Raw genomic sequence first — 18384 nt, 5'->3', positions numbered from 1 at the left:
AAAGAAGTAGATCCGGCAAATAAACTGGAATAATTGGAAATATTCCCGTTCCTCCTCCGTCTGCTCTAGACATTTCGAAGATCGTGAGATTAAAAAGACAAAATGGCCTCTTTTAAAGAGGCCTGCTTCCAGCCACAAAAGACCGCCTGCCAATCACAGCGCTAGATTCAATTTGTTCATCTTTTCTTTATAGATTTAAACAACTCTGCCCCTTACAAAGTTCTTACGATCCTTATGGGGTGAAATACAAGGTGTGTTGAGAGCTGATCACGATTAACCGAACCGCCCTAAAATAGCACGGAAATGTTGAGCCCAAAACTCCGCATTTTCAAGGCGGAAGCACCTGTTCAAACTAGTACCTGTCCCGCGTGGTCCACCGTTAACAGGCGGTCGTAGGTTCTATCGATTTGATATCGAACCTGATACTTTGTGTGAACAAAACAACTTGTTTAGAGCAATAAGTTCGGCGGTACTGGTCACACGTACACGGGCTTTGAAGGGGAATTCATTTATGTAACACGAAAAACCTTACTGCTTCTATAAGAAAACTGCGAAACAATTGTCCAAACCACGTGATAAGCCGCCTCTGTGGCTCCGAAGCAAAACGCCGGCTTACGGATCCCCAGGTGGCGGGTTCGATTCCCGGCCGAGGTGCCCGCAAACTGACGGAGGCTTATTGCGGGAAAGGCGCAGTGTGACTGAGTTGCACGTCACGTCACGGAAAAGGCGCAGTGTGACTGAGTTGAAGTTTCACGTCAAAAGGTCCCAGGTGCTCTAATACATTGTTCTCAGTCCTCCACTGGGGCGTGCCAGATGCTCCTCGTTTGTTTGGCACGTAAACCTCCAAATTCCCATTTTTTTTCCCGCTCGGACTTCTCCTCCAATCAGAGCTCGGCGCCGTGGCGTCATGGCCGCTGCCTGCGCGAATGAACAGACGACTTAATTAAGGCGGCGATGCAGGCGAGATCGTTCATGACTTAAGAAATTGGGAACAGCGCGCAAAAACGACAAGGACAACGAGAGTAGAACACAGGACAAGCACTGACTATCAACTGAAGTTTTATTAAAAAAACGCCTCAAACAAGAAAACACCAAAAAGTCAACCAACGCCTTAACAACCAATGGCGTGTCGCTCACCATGCATCTATAAAACCTATTTCCTTTTTGTGAAGATAAACCGTAGGCTGGCTGACGCAGTGCCCCGAGCCTGCGTTTTCGATTGCCATGCCCCTTCATCTCCTCTCTTTGCACATTTCTGCGCCCCCTGCCAAGGATTACGGTATCTTTGAAGACGGGGTGACACAAGCAGTCTCCGCAGTGTACTTATAAGTGTCCTCCTCTCATTGGCCGCAGGGAAAGGGCATGTTCACGAATTCTCTTATTGACGCAGCGTCCCGATTGTCCTATATAAACCCGGCCGCATGACAATGGGATTTTGTAGATGACAACCACCACGCATTCCACGAACTCGTTGACAAGTTCAACCGTTCATGACATCTTGTTAGTGTTTGCCTGGTTTACGCGCAGGCAAAGTTATGCTCATTTGTTCGCCGCATAGAAACTATAAGGGCTGGGAAAGGTACTAATTCTGGACTCTAACCTAGGCAGAAAAACTACCGGATTGTGAAGAAACACGCGTAGAAGTGCCGATGTCCGGCGCTTTTCGCGTTTTTATGATTAACCGTGTACGTCCGACGTACTCAGTTAATAGAGAAGACCCATGGTACGTCGGAAAAAGAAAGCGCGCATCACAAAAGTCGCCACCATTCACCCATTCATGTCAGGAACTGGAAAGTGTAGCAGAAAAGCATCCAGTATACTCGAAACGCAGTGCGTGCAATATAACCTTGTTTGCATTTTCACTTTCTTTAATCTGGGCTAACAATCGGGCTCTAATCTGTGCCGAAATGCGTCCCTTCACTGCTCTTCAGTCAGTATCACGAAAATCATCGAATTCTTAATGACGAGCCGAAGTTCGGAAGATTCGGTAGATATTTATGCATAACAAACAAAAGGAACAGCTGTTTGGTTGGTTTTACCATGGCCATTTGGCACCGCAAAACGACGGCGTGTAGCAGACGACACTAAGCTATATGCGATACATGGTTCATTATAAAAGTGCTATTTGGTAACACATGTTAGCGTGTGTTTCTCAGCGTGCGTGGCTGGCTCTCGTCATTGTTCACCTATGGCAAACATATATTTTCAAAGAATTGACAGGATGTCGGATGTATCTTTAAGAAAATTTACTAAGTACAGCCGGTATATCTACAAGAAAATTCGTCGCATACGTTTCACATATCTTTATACACTGTTTGAAGCACGTATGCCAATACAAAGAGACATAACCTGACACGACTAGGTACAACATGCAGATTCTGCTTCATACATTAACAGAACTTAATATGTCCGAGAGATCTTAAGTGGGTATGCATATGAACGTCGCGCCCCTATTCTTTCTGTTCAGTCTCAGGTAAATTGGTGTCGAATACCGAAAGTTGCTGTTCAACTCTATATACGTCACTGCATGTCGCTCAATATGCTTAATGCACTAGTGAAGAAGTGAGTACGGGATCGGTAAGAAGTGAGTACGTAAAGAAGTGAGTACGGGATAATGTGGACCACACAATTCGTCCTCTTGCTCGTTCAGGCTGCGGCTCTCCTTCAGTTTCCATTCCACGCTTTCCTGCGCAGTCTTGAAAACCCTGCTTGGGTGCACATCTTTGACGACTGTCATGGTAAAGCTCACCAACAGACAGAGTGTCGAACCGATATTTTTATCGGTTCGGTTCGGGTTCACGGATTTTGGTTCAGTTCCGGTTCAGTTCCGGGGTGCAAAAAATAACGGTTCAAACCGGTTCGAACCGGTTTGAACCGGTTTGAACCGCTAAATTGGGAATATATTTTTCGCGTTGTTCTGTCAATAGGCACTATTTCGGCCGTGAAACTAACTGCTGTAAATGATCTGATTTTTGTGAGGACCTATTTGTGACAATTTCGCGAATCGCCTACAATTCGCGAAAAAATGAGTCTTGCGAACAATTTCGGTAAAATGTAAACACATTGAAATTTATATTGAGATTCCACCGCGTCGAGAAAATTACAACCCGTGAATTATTCTAAAACTTCAGCTTTGACCTAAATCGCGAAATATTAAGCCCACGAAAAATAAGGCGTTTACAGTATATAGTTTTTTTTTTATCGTTTGTGCAATCCAGTTTCAATTTCAAGTACCAAAATTTAAAAAAAATTGTTATTTATTCCTGCACAACAAGAAAAGAAAATCTACATTAACATACAAAACGTCGTGTTTATACGACTCAACATCCCTTCATCTACCAGAGTCATGTACATTTTACCTAAATCGAAATGTTTTCCCGAAGTGAAGTAAGTTGCCTAAAATACCCGTGATTGGTACAACTTTTTGTCGCAGTATTAGATCTTGAATCGGGGTTTTGCCCGATTCGGTTCGGGGCGCCCCGGAACTGAATAAAGTCATGAAATGGGCACCTCGTCGCAATATATACCATAAAATGTGTTTTACGGAATACGTGTCACAATATATATATGATTACGAGACGACTGAGCGTAAGGCAATGTAATTTTCAAAATGTCACGAAAGTCACGGGACAAGGCCTTCCACTCTATATTTTATAGAAACACTAAGTGGCAATCGCAATGCTTGTTTTTCTAACTAGCATTGTTTGCTCTCAGCACCATGATGCGGGCGACGAATCATGCGAAAATGAGTGGCTGAAATTTTTCACTCTAATCTATGAGGACCTTCGTACTGAGATCGAATCTGACCTAAAACAGTGCTTACCCATGTGAACATTTTTTTATATTGGGTAAACTGGCACAGCCTGGATGTTGAGGTTTGCTCTTGACAAAATGCCTGTCAATTTAATTTGCAAATAAACATCACCCTCGCTAATTGATGATTTTTGTTAAATAGATCAAAGTGGTATTTCATGCTTGTCGCAGGTTCGGATGTTAAAGATACCATTCGAACAAACAAATTTGGAATTTGACTTGGACCGCTGTCCAGGTGTTAGGACCGCACCTTGGCAATAGACATCCTGAGAGGCGGGAAGAATTGAGAGCAAAGCATGCCGACGTTACGAACAGTATTTTATATAAAATAATTTAAAAGTAAGGGAAGGGCGCACAGGACGTACACACAGTCGAAAGAAGGAACGAAAAAAAAATATAAGAAGTCAAATCGAGGTTGTCACACAGTTTTGGAGGGGGAGAGCCGAGTCAGCGTTCCAAGGTGCCGGTAGAGGTCCGGTTCGTTGCGCCGCCAGTCGGGGTCGAGAAGCCGTGGTGGCTTGGGTGTTGTAGTGACGCACAGCACTCACTCACAAGCACTCGCACCCCTCTCCGTCGAATACCTTCTCGGTGGTCGAAGAACCATACCGCCGCGGACCTGCTCAGCGCCGACCATCCACACCGTCGCAACCTTGCTCCGCGGTTTGTGCTCCACCACCGTCGCGCGCCCGGGATCCCGTCTTCTTTTTTTCTCTTCCTCCAATCTCGCACAAAAACAAAAAAATCCTAAGCCCGCGCTCCTGTCCTCAGCGCTCGCGCACCCCACTCACAAACACGGGAACGGACAACACCATAACCATTGAAGGACAAAAGTAGCTATTGAATTCTGTGACACTACCCCTTATTTCAAAAAAATATTCACGCAGGAATATTTAAAAAAAAAATCACAAAACTCAATGCGCACTATGTCTTCACGTTTTACCACTGCTATTGCTCAAGCACGTCCTGAAACAATGCAATCAGTAACGGTAATTCACCCAACCATTCAAAATTTATTCATAGACCACATAAAAAGGAACACTTTGGACTCTGCTAAAGAACTAACTCACTCTACAGCTTTCTCAATACACACTAATTATAGACCAAACAGAAGACACTTCACTTAGGTACACACAGATTCGAACGTATCAAAAATTACTTCGTGACCCAGCTATCGAGAAACTTCGATTCGCTTTTCAAATGTCTTTGCGAAACACATCAGCAATCCGAAAGTTTGACAAGCAACGATAACACCCAGTTTTGCAATACCATAACAAAAATTCACAAACTTCGAAAGCGAAAACAAAAATTTTTTTCGAGTAATTAGCATAACCGGTTACGAGAGAACCCAGTCTTAATCTTTCGATGAGATATGCAATTCATTGATTACTCATCTAACCTCCAATCCTTGGCCTTCTGTCTTCCCAGCTTACTGTGACTCTCAACCAGATCTCAGAATTAAAGGTAAACTTCGCATGATCTCTCCCATTCCGGATGATCCAGACTTTTACGTTAGCATAGCACGTGCTTTGTCTTTTGGATGACTTTCCACTGCCTGGCGGTCTCTGACCGGCGAGCGGTCTCGTCGCCTGATGACCTTTCCTTTGCGCTGCGTGAGCAACATTCTTTACGAGTTTGACTTGCATTTCAAACGAAGCTCGCGCTTAATTTTTTCACTCATAGATTCATGCTTCCCTCTCTTAGTACTCGTTGTGCTTTTCTTAGGATCTCTACTTACAACCACGGGACATACCTCAGTGTCCCCTGGGTTCGTCAGGCCTGAAGCTTCAGCTTCCGTAGTTGATCTGGGATAGAGTTCTGAATCTCCAAAGGACGCATCCGCGCCTCTCATCTGGCCACCAACCTTTACCAATGGATCGAGACCGTTGACACTTGTCGGCACCAAAGCTTCCTCCCTTTGGAAGCTTTCACTTTGTACTGTGAAATCCTCAAATGCCTTATCAGCACTTTTTTGTAGGTCCTCCTTAGCTTCCAGAAGTGCTATCATCTCTTCCAGGCGATTGCACTCCGCCTGAAGACGAGCCGATTCCATCGCACTCTCCTCCCTCCACTGATGTGCCGATGCAGATGCAAGATATAACTGCTCGTTGTCTTGGCGCTTGTCACACTATCTTACAAATCGTTTGACGCCCGCCTGGAGTCCGGGCCAGTAAAACTCGCTGACGATACGGAGTGGTTTTCTCTGCTCCTTGGTATCCAGCCAAAATGCCGTCATGAGCCATATGAAGCACACCGTCCCTTAGTTCCCAGGGAGCACCAACTGGTAGAATTTCCGCTCTGATGTCCGAAAAACTCGGTGCAACAGTCCCCGGTGCATGACAAACTCTTCTGTGTCCTCCGAGTTTCTGCAGTTGGCTATCTTTCCGACACGGTCGAAGAGCCCCTTTAGACGGCTGATTTCTTTTTGTAGTGTCGCAAGTTCCTCGGGCTTCGCAGGTGCACCTTCAATTATGGGCACTCTCACCGGGGTGGCGTTCTTTCACGCCTGTCTCTGGGACCTTGTTTCCATGGCTGCGGTGGCACGAATCTCTACATCTTGCTTCTCATCGTGTGGCAAACCCACTTCAGTTTTCCCCGGTCTATTCCAGTCAGCTTCCGGTTCGCTGGGAGCGCGCACGTTAGGGAGGTTACCCAAAATCAGGTCATATAAAGGGTTCTCCATGCACTTAGCCAGGACGTTCCCACTGTAGAAAGGAGTCTCAACATGCACCCTGGCCTCGGGCAAGACCCTCGCAGTCCCGTTCACCAAGTATACGAGACTCGACGTTCCGGTAAGTTTGTCGTCTGGTACGAGGCTTCGGCGCACTACGACAGTGTTGCAGCCTGTGTCACGCAACACAGTGGCAGCCTTTCCGTGAAGCTTTCCGGCAACTACAGGCATGTCTCCCACCAGGCGAGAAGTCCCGGACACTGCGTTTACCACTGGCACCTTGGTGCCCTCCCTTAGCAGGACATAGAAACCTTTCACACGACCGTATACTGCGTCCAGCTCCTCCCTGCTTGCTTGAACACAGGAAACTTGCGATCCTCCCTCCCGTTTCCAACATTGAATGGACGTGTGACCGAACTTTCCGCAATTTCGGTAGGTCCCAGCTTGGCTGCTCGGTTTCTGACCGCTTTTGCACTGTGCCGCTAGGTGTCCACATCTGCCGCAAAGAAAACATTTCTTAAGAAGTTTACTGGCCTTGTACTGCTGACCGCTCGATGTCGGTCGAGATCCACTTGCCGCAGAATCTGGTGTAGCCTCCTCTCTCCTGGCCGGCTCCTGTTCTTGGGCCTCCAGATAGCGGTCTGCGAGGTCAGCCATTTCGCCTAGCTGTTTGCTCTTTCTTTCTCTTAAGAAAAGCGACATTTTTGACGGAACGCTCCGAACGAACTGCTCCGTGAGCAGCAAATGCCGTAAGGCGGCAAAATCCTTCGCCGTCCCGGACAGGTCGACCCAACGGTCAAGCAGGCTAGACAACCTCGCCGCATATTGTGTACCGGTTTCCCCTTTCTCCGGCTTAGCACTTCTAAACTTGTCTCGGAAGCCGCCCGCAGTTAACCAAAACCTCTGCAGAAGCGCTTTCTTTACGTTATCGTATTCGACAGAATCCCCTGGGGTTAGCCTAGAACAGACTCCAAGTGCCTCCCCTGCCAAGCATACGCTAAGCGCAGTTGCCCAGAGTTCGCGGGGCCACATCTGCCCGCTCGCTAGTCTCTCAAAGCGCATCAGGTAGGCATCAAGGTCGTCTTTCTTCTCGTCGAAGATGGGCAGCCAACACCGAGGACTCTTCCATAGCGTTGTCCCGGTCCCGTTTTCGGCGGAACTAATGGTAACAGGGATCGGCGACGCGTTCTGCAATTCTTGCAGCCTGATCCTCAGCTCTAGGGTTCGGTGCTCCGCTTCGACACTTTTCTCTTGCTCCTGCGCTCTCGCGGCTTTCGTATTCTCCCTCTCTTGGTCCGCCCATTCCTTAAGGGCCGAACCCTTGAGCCCGAGTTCTTTTCCGCAGGCCACTAGCTCGTGGAGCTCCATGGCTGAAGTCGCGCGGACCCTTTGCTGGATAGTTTGACTCTAGAAGCTCTCCTCTGCTCCCGATCGGCAAGCCGGGTTGTGTGCTCCCGCAACGGCGTCAGCCTCCCAACGCGCTCCCTACGGCGTGGCAAACTCACTCGCTCACCCTCCTCCTCTCAGGATAGATCGTCACAGTGGACAGCAGGTCCTGTCGCGGACGCGAGTTTGTCACAGGTTCGGATGTTAAAGATCCCATTTAAACAAACAAATTTGGAATTTGACTTGGACCGCTGTCCAGGTGTTAGGACCACACCTTGGCGATAGACATCCTGAGAGGCGGGAGGAAGTGAGAGCAAAGCATGCCAACGTTACGAACAGTATTTTATATAAAATAATTCAAAAGTAAGGGAAGGGCGGCTATAAGAAGTGAAATCGAGGTTGTCACACAGTTTTGGAGGGGGAGAGCCGAGTCAGCGTTCCAAGGTGCCCGTAGAGGTCCGGTTCGTTGCGTCGCCAGTCGGGGTCGAAAAGCCGTGGTGGCTTGGGTGTTGTAGTGACGCACAGCTCTCACTCACAAGCACTCACACCCCTCTCCGTCGAATACCCTCTCGGTGGTCGAAGAACCATACCGCCGCGGACCTGCTCAGCGCCGACCATCCACGCCGTCGCAACCTTGCTCCGCGGTTTGTGCTCCACCACCGTCGCGCGCCCGGGATCCCCTCTTCTTTTTTCTCTTCCTCCGATCTCGCACAAAAACAAAAAAAAAAAAAATCCTAAGCCCGCGCTCCTGTCCTCAGCGCTCGCGCACCCCGCTCACAAACACGGGAACGGACAACACCATAACCATTGAAGGACAAAAGTAGCTATTGAATTTTGTGACAATGCTCTACTCAATTCGGAAGTTACTTAATCCGACACTTTCTGAGAGTTTAAGTGTGCAATCGTCATAGTTCCACCATTCGTTCCAAGAAAAAAACTCGATAATAGAAACACAAAAAACGCGATAACAAACTTCTATATATTTGAGAAGTTATATATGCGCGAGGAACACATAGTTATTTAAATTAGCTTCAAAATAAAAAAAAATATATTTAAAGCTTTTCCAAATCACCTATAACGTGTCTATAGAGGATAAAAGCGCCGAAAAGATTTGCAGAACATCTTTCGGATAATTTAAAGGTGCATTTACTTATGCATCTTTGAAGAGAGGATCTTCTATTTATGCTGCCAAATCTTCAGACAGGAATTAAGTATATTTTTATTATCATCGATAAATTTGACTTTATGAAGTTCACATAACCGCCTGAGATCGACACGGAAAGACGATACTCGAAAATACGCCAGCTGTTGAGTCTTCGGCAACGTGCTTCTGTTAGCTGTCTTGCAGTGTAAAATACTGGGTTGCAGGGTATGCCAAAAAACACTGTGGTCACATGATATATCGGAAGGCAAATAAACGAAATGGGCAGAAATAAGGTGATGACACCCAATTTATTCTAAATAATCCCTTACACAACGCTTTACTGCAAAAAGAGTTGCATAGAAATGCATAAAATGATATTCCTAATTAAACATAGATTCCGCGCAGGGCAAACGAAGATTTTTAGAATCCTAATATAAATCACTTTTGGGCATCAGCTTGCCTCAGCTCGAAACTTCGCGAGATACTACCTCGGGAGGCTAATGTTATCTTAGGTTTGAAGTGCACTTGTTTTTGGACCTTACTTCACGACTCTGTTCTTTAGCAGTCTTGTGCTCCAACATTCCATTAGGCTGCAGTATATCATCGCGATACTGCTATAAATACTACACAACTTTACACCTTGGACGTCTACTGCTGGTGTTGCGAACGTCGCACTTCAAAAGAAAGCTGAAGTATTTAACATGGTTTGCACCTGACGTAATTGCACTAGATACTGGTTGTCATTGCAAGTTGTTCTTGCTGAGAAAATCAAATCCGGTGGGGCAAAATGCACGCTACAAAAGTTTCGCGCTCAGTGCAAGCTATGTATTTGAGAGACACACATTTTTCTTGATGGTGCATCGTCGTTAAGCACGGCACGAGTATCTGGCACGACGAAAACGTGCTTTCTGGGAAGTGTGTTTTTACAAATAAAAGTTGTACCAACTACCCATCTGTCACTACCGCTTCCAGGCCACGCTTTCTAGTCTGCGCCGAAAATGCGGGGCAGAGGAATCTTTACGACACAGTATGCTTTCAAACTACCCCCCTTTCCACTCCCTTTTTTTAATTGCTCCTCGGGATACTTTTTATTCCTCAGGAATTGCCTGCTCCGTATTGAGTGGTGTTCACTCGACAATTATATTTGTGTCACTTGTTAACAGTAAATCTCTCTTGCTTTTACTTTGCACCACACTGTGAAGTTTAAACAAAATACAGGGCGGTCGAAACTTGGAGAACTTGAGAACGACACTCCTGTGAGATTTAGAGCGGCTGCCAACGTTCGGCTATCCCCGTGAGGCCACTGGAATCTTTCTTCTCAGGTATCCCTTCCGTACACACTAATAGCTCCATGTAACGTCGAACTAATACGTCACATTTAGACCCTTTAACACGTCTATTCCCGGGACAACTTTCTGAGGCAGTTCAGCAATAACGAAAACATGTTTGGGAGCCTCAATGGGGTGCATGCATGTAAAATGGGTCGTGCAGCATTTTTTTTTTACCTTAAGTTCGATAAATACCGCTAAGATGTAATCCCTGACGTTGATAACTTGCAAAGGCACCCATTAGTTTGCCCCTCGGCGAAATGGCAGACAGTGGAAAGAAAGAAATGAAACAGCTTTCCCCTCCTCAACTCCCAATTAGAACTATCAGTCACGTGATCTGATCCTATTAGATACACCGCCAGTTTTTATCATAGTCATACGCAGGGTTGGCAAAGCAGAGAGCATGGGTTGAAATTCAGATATAGTTTTCGTTTAGCTATAATGTCCGTGCCCCACTAAAGCGACAAACAGAAACAAACGCCAGCGGCTAGCCTTAAACCAGAGTATTTCGCGATTTGACAGGCTTTGTAGAATAAAGAAGGCTATGCTCAAACACGAGTATCATGCACACGATGGTACCATTTGCAGGCTTGTAAACGCTCGTGCTAACTTCGCGAGCACCGAACAACTCAAAGCCGTATAAAGGTACCCTCGCGAACATGCTGCATGTGTCTGAGGCTTGTAGAGGTCGTTTGTTTCTGTTTCTAGCTCTAGTGGGACTCGGGCCCATCATAATCTTTGAGTTGAACACGAGCCGTTACCCGAATGTTTTGGCGATGCTGGTTGTCATGAACCAGAGCATTCGACTCGGGATCATGACAATCTGGTACATCATTGTGTCACGTGACTCTCAGTGCGAAGTTGTTATGTCATGTGACGTCACGGTATCAACAACGTTAATAGATCTAGCGACATCCTCAATTTGAATCGACTTAACGCGGTGAGTCACGTGACATCACGGGGTCACGTGATGTGACATTACTTGACAGCATGTCTTGACATCATGACGTCACGTGATGATGTGACACATGGCTAATCATAGTGCCAATAAGAAAGCGCCGCAAAAAACCAGGATTTATTATACATTGCATTTCTGTATATGACGACTTGATCAATACGTAGAGGAATACACGTGCCAATTTTTTATTCCCAAATAATAAATTTGTAATACTAACAAAAAAAAAAATACCGTGAACCGTATTGAACCGGTTACCGTTATATTTTTTTCCGGTTCAGTTCCGGTTCAGTTCTAAGATGGCGGCGAAGGTTTCGGTTCGGTTCAGTTCCGGTTCGGCTAAAAATAACGGTTCTGTTCCGGTTTTCGGTTCGGTTCGGTTCCGGTTCGACACCCTGAACAGAAGAGTAGGAACTATCAGCTGCCGATTCGTATCTTCTGAGTGAATTGAATTACATAAAAAACAACGTAATTATCGAGTACAAGGCTGCTAGCTGCAATCAGCTGGTAGCCTTGAGTGAGCACAGGATCAACCAGACTGCGAGGACCACTCATTTCTTTCCCTTGCTTGTTCAGGATGGTCAAATACCTTCGTCAAATGCTAAAGAAGCCGCAACATGGCCAGAAGTAATCCTTCTCTTATGCAGGGACATTGAGATTAATCCCGGGCTTATCAATGAACAACGCGAAAATTCAATAAAATGCACAAGATGCTGGTAGATATTGATACACGCTCGCTTAGAATGGATCAGGCTCAGTCAGGAGTACTGGCATCGCTAAACAAGAAGTTCCGATTTCAATAGTCTATTTGAACTGCCATGACAGATATTAACGCTATATTAGCCGAACTTAAAAATCAAGCTTGGCCAAGCATAGTGGGGGAATGATTCCCAGAATGCATAACGTGGTTTTACGCCGTGGTAAGGCGGTTCAAGTTTTGGAGTAAGTAACGGGCTTTCGCAATAAATGTTACCAAGAAGGTATCAAATATTGATTGACGTGTCAATATTCTATCAATGAAAGATTCTTCTGCAGGAATGCACGCTCAGTAGACTCAATCTTCCAAGACACCAGTGGAAGCGGACGTGAAGTAAACTGCTTCGTGATTTACGGTACTTACCTCACCATTTTAATGACAACTAAAATAACGTCACGAAATATTGTGTTTCACGGGGTCCGGGAGATGTTGTAAAGGTTGTTACGTTATCGTTCCTAGAAAACAAACTCCGTTGCAATATTTTCGGAAGTACCGACACACATAATGTTGTAAGTACAGCTTAGGAGGAATATGATGAAAAACATCAAAAGAAATAGGAAGACGTTTATTTGCAATGATGACGCTATGAATGAACGGCGTTTAGCGACGGCAAGTTATAAGCGTTCGGGAATTTATAAGTTCACGTGATTGCTAACTATGGACATGCGTTTTTGTCGGGAGATGGTGTTGCGGTGATGACCTGGTATCGGACGACTCGTGGCAGACCAACAAGCAAGTTTCTTTTCAGCGAATGGTAAGTGTCCAGTGTCAAGCACAACACGTGGCTACCGACGTTGTCCACCTTTCGAACACTTACCGCTTTCGACAAAAGTCTTGGCATCTGGGCTAACTTTTTGGAAAGACTCGAAGTCTTTTTTGAGTCCAACGCCATCACGAACAGTAACTGAAAACGATCCATTATTCAATCGGTGGGTACCGAAGCGTATCCGCATCTGCGGAGTCATGGGCGATGCGTACTCTAAGTGGCTAGAAGTTTACACGATGCCTGCCACGACGTCCAAACACGGCAGTGACGTTCTATGGTCTCTTTTACCTACTTTTGCCCTACCGAAAATGCTTTTCTCTGATAACGCGCCACATCTTGCTTCAAACAAAATAAAAAAGTTTTTGAAGAAAAAAAAAAACCGGCATCAGGCGTCACATTAGTGCACCATACCATCCTGCAACTAACGGGCATGCAGAACAGATGGTGTGCGAAACAAAACAAAAAAAAAAGCCCTTTTGAAGCTTACGGAAGAAGCAGTTCAGTGAAGAGTCGCCAGGCTGTTGTTCCAGCAGCACGCGACGGTCTCATCTTACGCGGTAAAAACACCCGACGAAGCAATATTCGGCGGGCGAAGAGCCACACCCCTCGATCTCATGATACTATGGCTTACGAACGAAGATCGAGAGATTCCCAGATCGGGAGTAATTGCAGTTCATTCGGTCGGAGAACTCGTCTACGTAAGGAATTTCAGCGGAAGTCGGGCCTTCCATGTAAAACTTGAGTAGAAAAGGCTCTATGTTAGTTGACCAGAAGGTGTTATCTCTCTGAATATGTTGGGTATCAATACCCTTGAGTGTAAATATAACTAAATCACAAAACTCTCTTTGTGTATTGTGTAACTGCCCTTGTATTTGATAGTAGAAGCTATGGTGGTGATTTGGATTTTTCACACCAGGCTCCTTTTTCTTATTTTTCACCTCATACTCCTTTGCGGTTTAAGTATGCTTCAAGAATCTTTTGGAACGGGGACACTTTACGTCAACGAGGCCATTTGTTCCAAGTAGTTAATCAGGGAATTCTGCTAGAAATCCGTCCCTCATATTAGCGAATAAGCCGCACTTCTGCACAGTGCAGTTTTCCTGTTCCACGTACAGTTGTAAAGCAGCATCCTTATTGATTCTACCATATTCTGTTGCGTGTGAAGAAAGTCTTTGGTTACACGATACTTGAAACAAGTCTGGCACTGTACGTTGTGGTTTGGCACTCACTAATGTTGTCTTCCTTATAGAGCCTCATCATTTAATCATTACCTCGTCACCTCATATTGCTCTTCATCAACACTAAGTACAATAGGCTACCGCCATATTACAATCCAAGAATTGAAAAATTGAGTCATTCAGTCCTTCAACAAGTTTATTATTTATATAATGTTGTTACGTTACATTACCTCGAGACGATCGACGTCCATCGTCGATCTTCAAATACGTATACCTGTATATAAATTAGATGCACAAAGGGGGGGGGGGGGGGGGGGGGGGGTCGCGGGAACTAGAGCAAATAAATTAGCTGCGCTTAGAGTATCGGCACTCTCTTCCCCGACAGTGTTGTGAACGCCGCCATTCTGGTGCTTGTGCAGAGCAGGCGCAACTGCCGATCGTCATGATTCAAAAGTGCGACATCCTCAGCATTAGATTCGGTGTTAGGAAGCTCATCTAATGTTGCTTTGCTTTGTGGCACACTGTTTAAAGTGGAGGACGGAAAAGCGTTTCTTGTGATTTCAGATAAAGCTTCAAATAACTGGCAACCATGATTTTAAGCCACAATATGGCCAAGTGTCGCTACTCTGACGCGAAGCTTATTTAATGACACTATTCATGCTCTTGTTCAAGAGGCTTGTAATACCTGGAGGGGCCATGACGTAAGCCCCGTGGATTCCACAAGCCACTACCTTTTGACACCTGACTCTTCCTTATTGTTCCCGCTTGTGCCAGTAAATTAGCTACGGTTCAAAATAACACACGTGGCCATATTGTGGCTTAAGATCATGGTTGCCAGTTACCTGAAGCTTTATATAAAATCACAGGAAACGCTTTTCCGTCCCTCACAAATCTTTAAACAACCCGCGACATTGCACTGCAATATTGCATCAGCTTCCTAGCACCGCATCTAATGCTGAGGAAGTCTTACTTGTGGATCATGACGATCGGCAGTTGCGTTTGCTCTGGACAAGACCCAAAATGGCGGAGCCCAAAACAATTTTGGGGAACGGAGTGCCGATACTTTAAAGCTCATTTAGTGACTCTAGGCATGAAGTGAACTCGGGTGTATTATTTTCCTCTTCGTCTTTATTGTTTATTGATTTCAATCATATCGAATAATGAAAGCATTATATCACGCTACGCTTGTGTAATTATTTGTCTCAGATTTATTAGCCTGACCCAGTACTTAAACCATTCATTTATTGATAGTAAATCTTCCAATATATTTTTTAAATGTGAAGGTAAAGAGACACGGAGACTGATGATGACACAGACGCCAACGCCGCCCTCGGAAATTTTTTGAACACTAAAAATCAGCAGTTTGTCTGCCATCCGCCAGGTAGCGCAACAAAACACCCAAACCGTTTTTAATTGTTTTTAAAATTAGCTAAGCTCTACACCTATTAAAAAACCATAGCAATATCATTGTAAAAACTTAATACATCGCAATGTATATCTATTCCTAACAATAAATGTAATTAAATGCCAATAAATCTGTTTGATGTCCAAAACAGATATGCGTCAAAAACAGGTAAGTTTGAAGGGCTCCTGGAGCGTTAGGGCTTTGAAAATGAAAAAAAGCCATCGTCCACCTCTTGGGCAACCATTGTAGCTCTAAATGTTATAAAAGATTTTATCATAGTTTAATTATTTCCTCAGCGGCATTTGACCATGACCCGAAACACAAAAAGTGCTACGTTTGATATAAAACATCTAAAAAAAAAATTGTACACAACATTAAATTTTTTTCTGCATATTACCAATTATAAGCACTACGTCTGTAGCTAATTTCATTGCCCTAGCGCTTGTCATTAAAAACATATTTGCGCTGAAAAATGTCAATTTTAGGGCAATATTTGGAGGGATCAAAAAATGAAAGCCGCTTACAACTCCCTGTAACGCCGAATTAGAGCGCAGCTCTTGAGGAGGAGGAGGGAAGGGCACTGGGGGGGGTTAAACTAACCAGGGGGGTCACGTGACCTTAGGGGTCACGGGACCCCAATGCCGATGATGTCATCACTGACACGTCATGAGTGACGATGACGATGCTGGTACCGATGACGTCATCAGTGATGATGACGATGACGATGTGGATGCCGGTGACGTCATCAGTGATGATGACGATGACGATGTGGATGCCGGTGACGTCATCAGTGACGATGACGATGTGGATGCCGGTGACGTCATCAGTGATGACGATGACGATGTGGATGCCGGTGACGTCATCAGTGATGATGACGATGACGATGCGGATGCCGGTGACGTCATCAGTGATGATGACGATGACGATGTGGATGCCGGTGACGCCATCAGTGATGATGACGATGACGATGTGGATGCCGGTGACGTCATCAGTGATGATGACGATGACGATGTGGATGCCGGTGACGTCATCAGTGATGATGACGATGGCGTCATCGGGGGTCACGCGACGTCGGCGGGGGTCACGTGACCTCGGGGTGTCACGTGACCTCGAGGAGGGGGTCACGTGACCTCAGGGGAGTCACGTGACTTCGGGGGGTCACGTGACCTCGGGGGGGTCACGTGCCCCCCACGAGGTCACGTGACCCCGGTGGGGGGCTCGCGCGGTGCATTATGGGACATTTCCCATGATGCACCGGGGTCACGTGACCTCGGGGGGGGGGGTCACATGCCCCCCACGAGGTCACGTGACCCCGGTGGGGGGCTCGCGCGGTGCATTATGGGACATTTCCCATGATGCACCGCGCGGTTACGCCGACGGCGACGGCGACGGCGACGCCGACGCCGCTCAAGCCGGAAACGGGCCCCTAAGAGCTGCGCTCTAAAAAACAAAGTAGTGCAAGTACCAAAAAGCGGATCGTTAGATTCTGCTCCGACATCATCTTAACAAAACTGCTATATTGGAATCGTGCTATCTTTAATGGATCGCTCATAAAACATGAACTAGCCGAGCAAGTGAGGGTCCGCGCCATCATATTCGCAACGCTACAAACGCGCGTGAACAGTAAAAACCAAACATACATAATATCAAACGAAAGAGGATTGCATCGCCTTTCGAATGACATCAATCCCACAAAACAGTATTTAAAAGGAGATGAGTAATGACCTGCCAAAAATACCTAAACTGCCACATTCAGTGGGACCGTGGCCTTAAATATCAGCAGGATCATTCTGCTAACGCGCATCAACATCTCTGTCATATGTAATATGATCCTGCCCTAACCACTTCACGTTTGCAGACAAATAAATCATTTTTAGCGCACCGACCAGCGTGAGCGAACAGGCGCAAGGGAAATACTAAAGAATATATCCCCGTCTCTTCCACCATCTTGGAACTACCGCCCCGCCACCTATAGGGCGTTGGGGTTGCGAATACAAACGAGATTCCGAGCAAGAGGGGACTCTCCTCTTTTCGTCTTCTTGAACTGTTTGGTAGAATGCGCGATTTATGAGTTGAGGAGGAAAGCTAAGTAGGAAAATGTTTTAAACGTGTTTCATGACCCCTATAAATTGATAATAGTGTAGGTGTTGTCTGCGAAAAAAATAAAAAGCTGAAGCACGTTTTTTTTGTTTTGTTTTTTGCCTGCCGACATGACAGAGTTTGTGCGCATGTACACATGATTACAAAGGCACATGGATGAAGTATGCCGGGCCGGTCATCCGATTCCATCTTCTCCTCAATGAGCTTCTCAAACGATTTGAGAGCCGGGAGAGTCATGATGCATTCCGGAGTGGTAGCCGGGCCGTCGGAAACGTATGGGACGCGGCCGGTCGCACCCCTACTCCTCGTTAAACCTAGGCAGACCCTGACGGCCCGCTGGAGGGCCGTCCCTCAGCGGAGCTCTCACGAAGATAAATCGATGCAATGCGAGCGACCGCGCTGGCTTCATGTGCATACAGTGCTGAGATGCAATACTTCGTCAACGAGTAAATTAAAATCGAAACCATGCCACTTCGTCTCAAAAAAGGTTCCGTAACGCAACGCGCGCACTAGTAGAGAGTTTTCGTAGATCGTTCTGGCGCCTCCGCTACGCCTCCGCTACGTTATCCGCTACGCCCTCGCAACTACTGCGCGTGCACCAATCTAGCGCAGACCTTGCGGAGTTGCGGACGTGGTTGCGGAGTCGCCTCACGAAATAGCGGATCTCCAGATACGGTGGCCGTTCAATTGTGTGTCTTTTTATCTATCTTATTTTGTTTATACATACGCGTATAATTAAAGAGCACAACGACCACGACGTTGAGAGGATGACAGACCGGGCGACGGCGGTGCCTCAATCTGAGCCCTGGTGCCTCGGAGGCGGCAGCTTCTACTTTGACTGGGCTACCTCCTTGGAGCCTGATGCTTCGACCGCAGTGGACCCC

General features: G+C 46.2%; 1 protein-coding gene across 1 annotated transcript; it reads right to left on the bottom strand.

The window, feature by feature from the left end:
* Positions 1 to 6310: 6310 nt before the first annotated feature.
* Positions 6311 to 7849, bottom strand: LOC120845231. The gene has a single exon (XM_040217058.1). It carries the CDS (start codon positions 7847 to 7849, stop codon positions 6311 to 6313), a length of 1539 nt encoding a protein of 512 aa, XP_040072992.1.
* Positions 7850 to 18384: the final 10535 nt, after the last annotated feature.

The sequence above is a fragment of the Ixodes scapularis genome, unplaced genomic scaffold (genome assembly GCF_016920785.2).
Source record: "Ixodes scapularis isolate PalLabHiFi unplaced genomic scaffold, ASM1692078v2 PGA_scaffold0__279_contigs__length_252992795, whole genome shotgun sequence".
In the NCBI taxonomy this organism is placed as follows: Eukaryota; Metazoa; Arthropoda; class Arachnida; order Ixodida; family Ixodidae; genus Ixodes; species Ixodes scapularis.
Note: the sequence above shows the minus strand (reverse complement) of the source record. Positions and strands in the feature narration are given on the sequence as shown.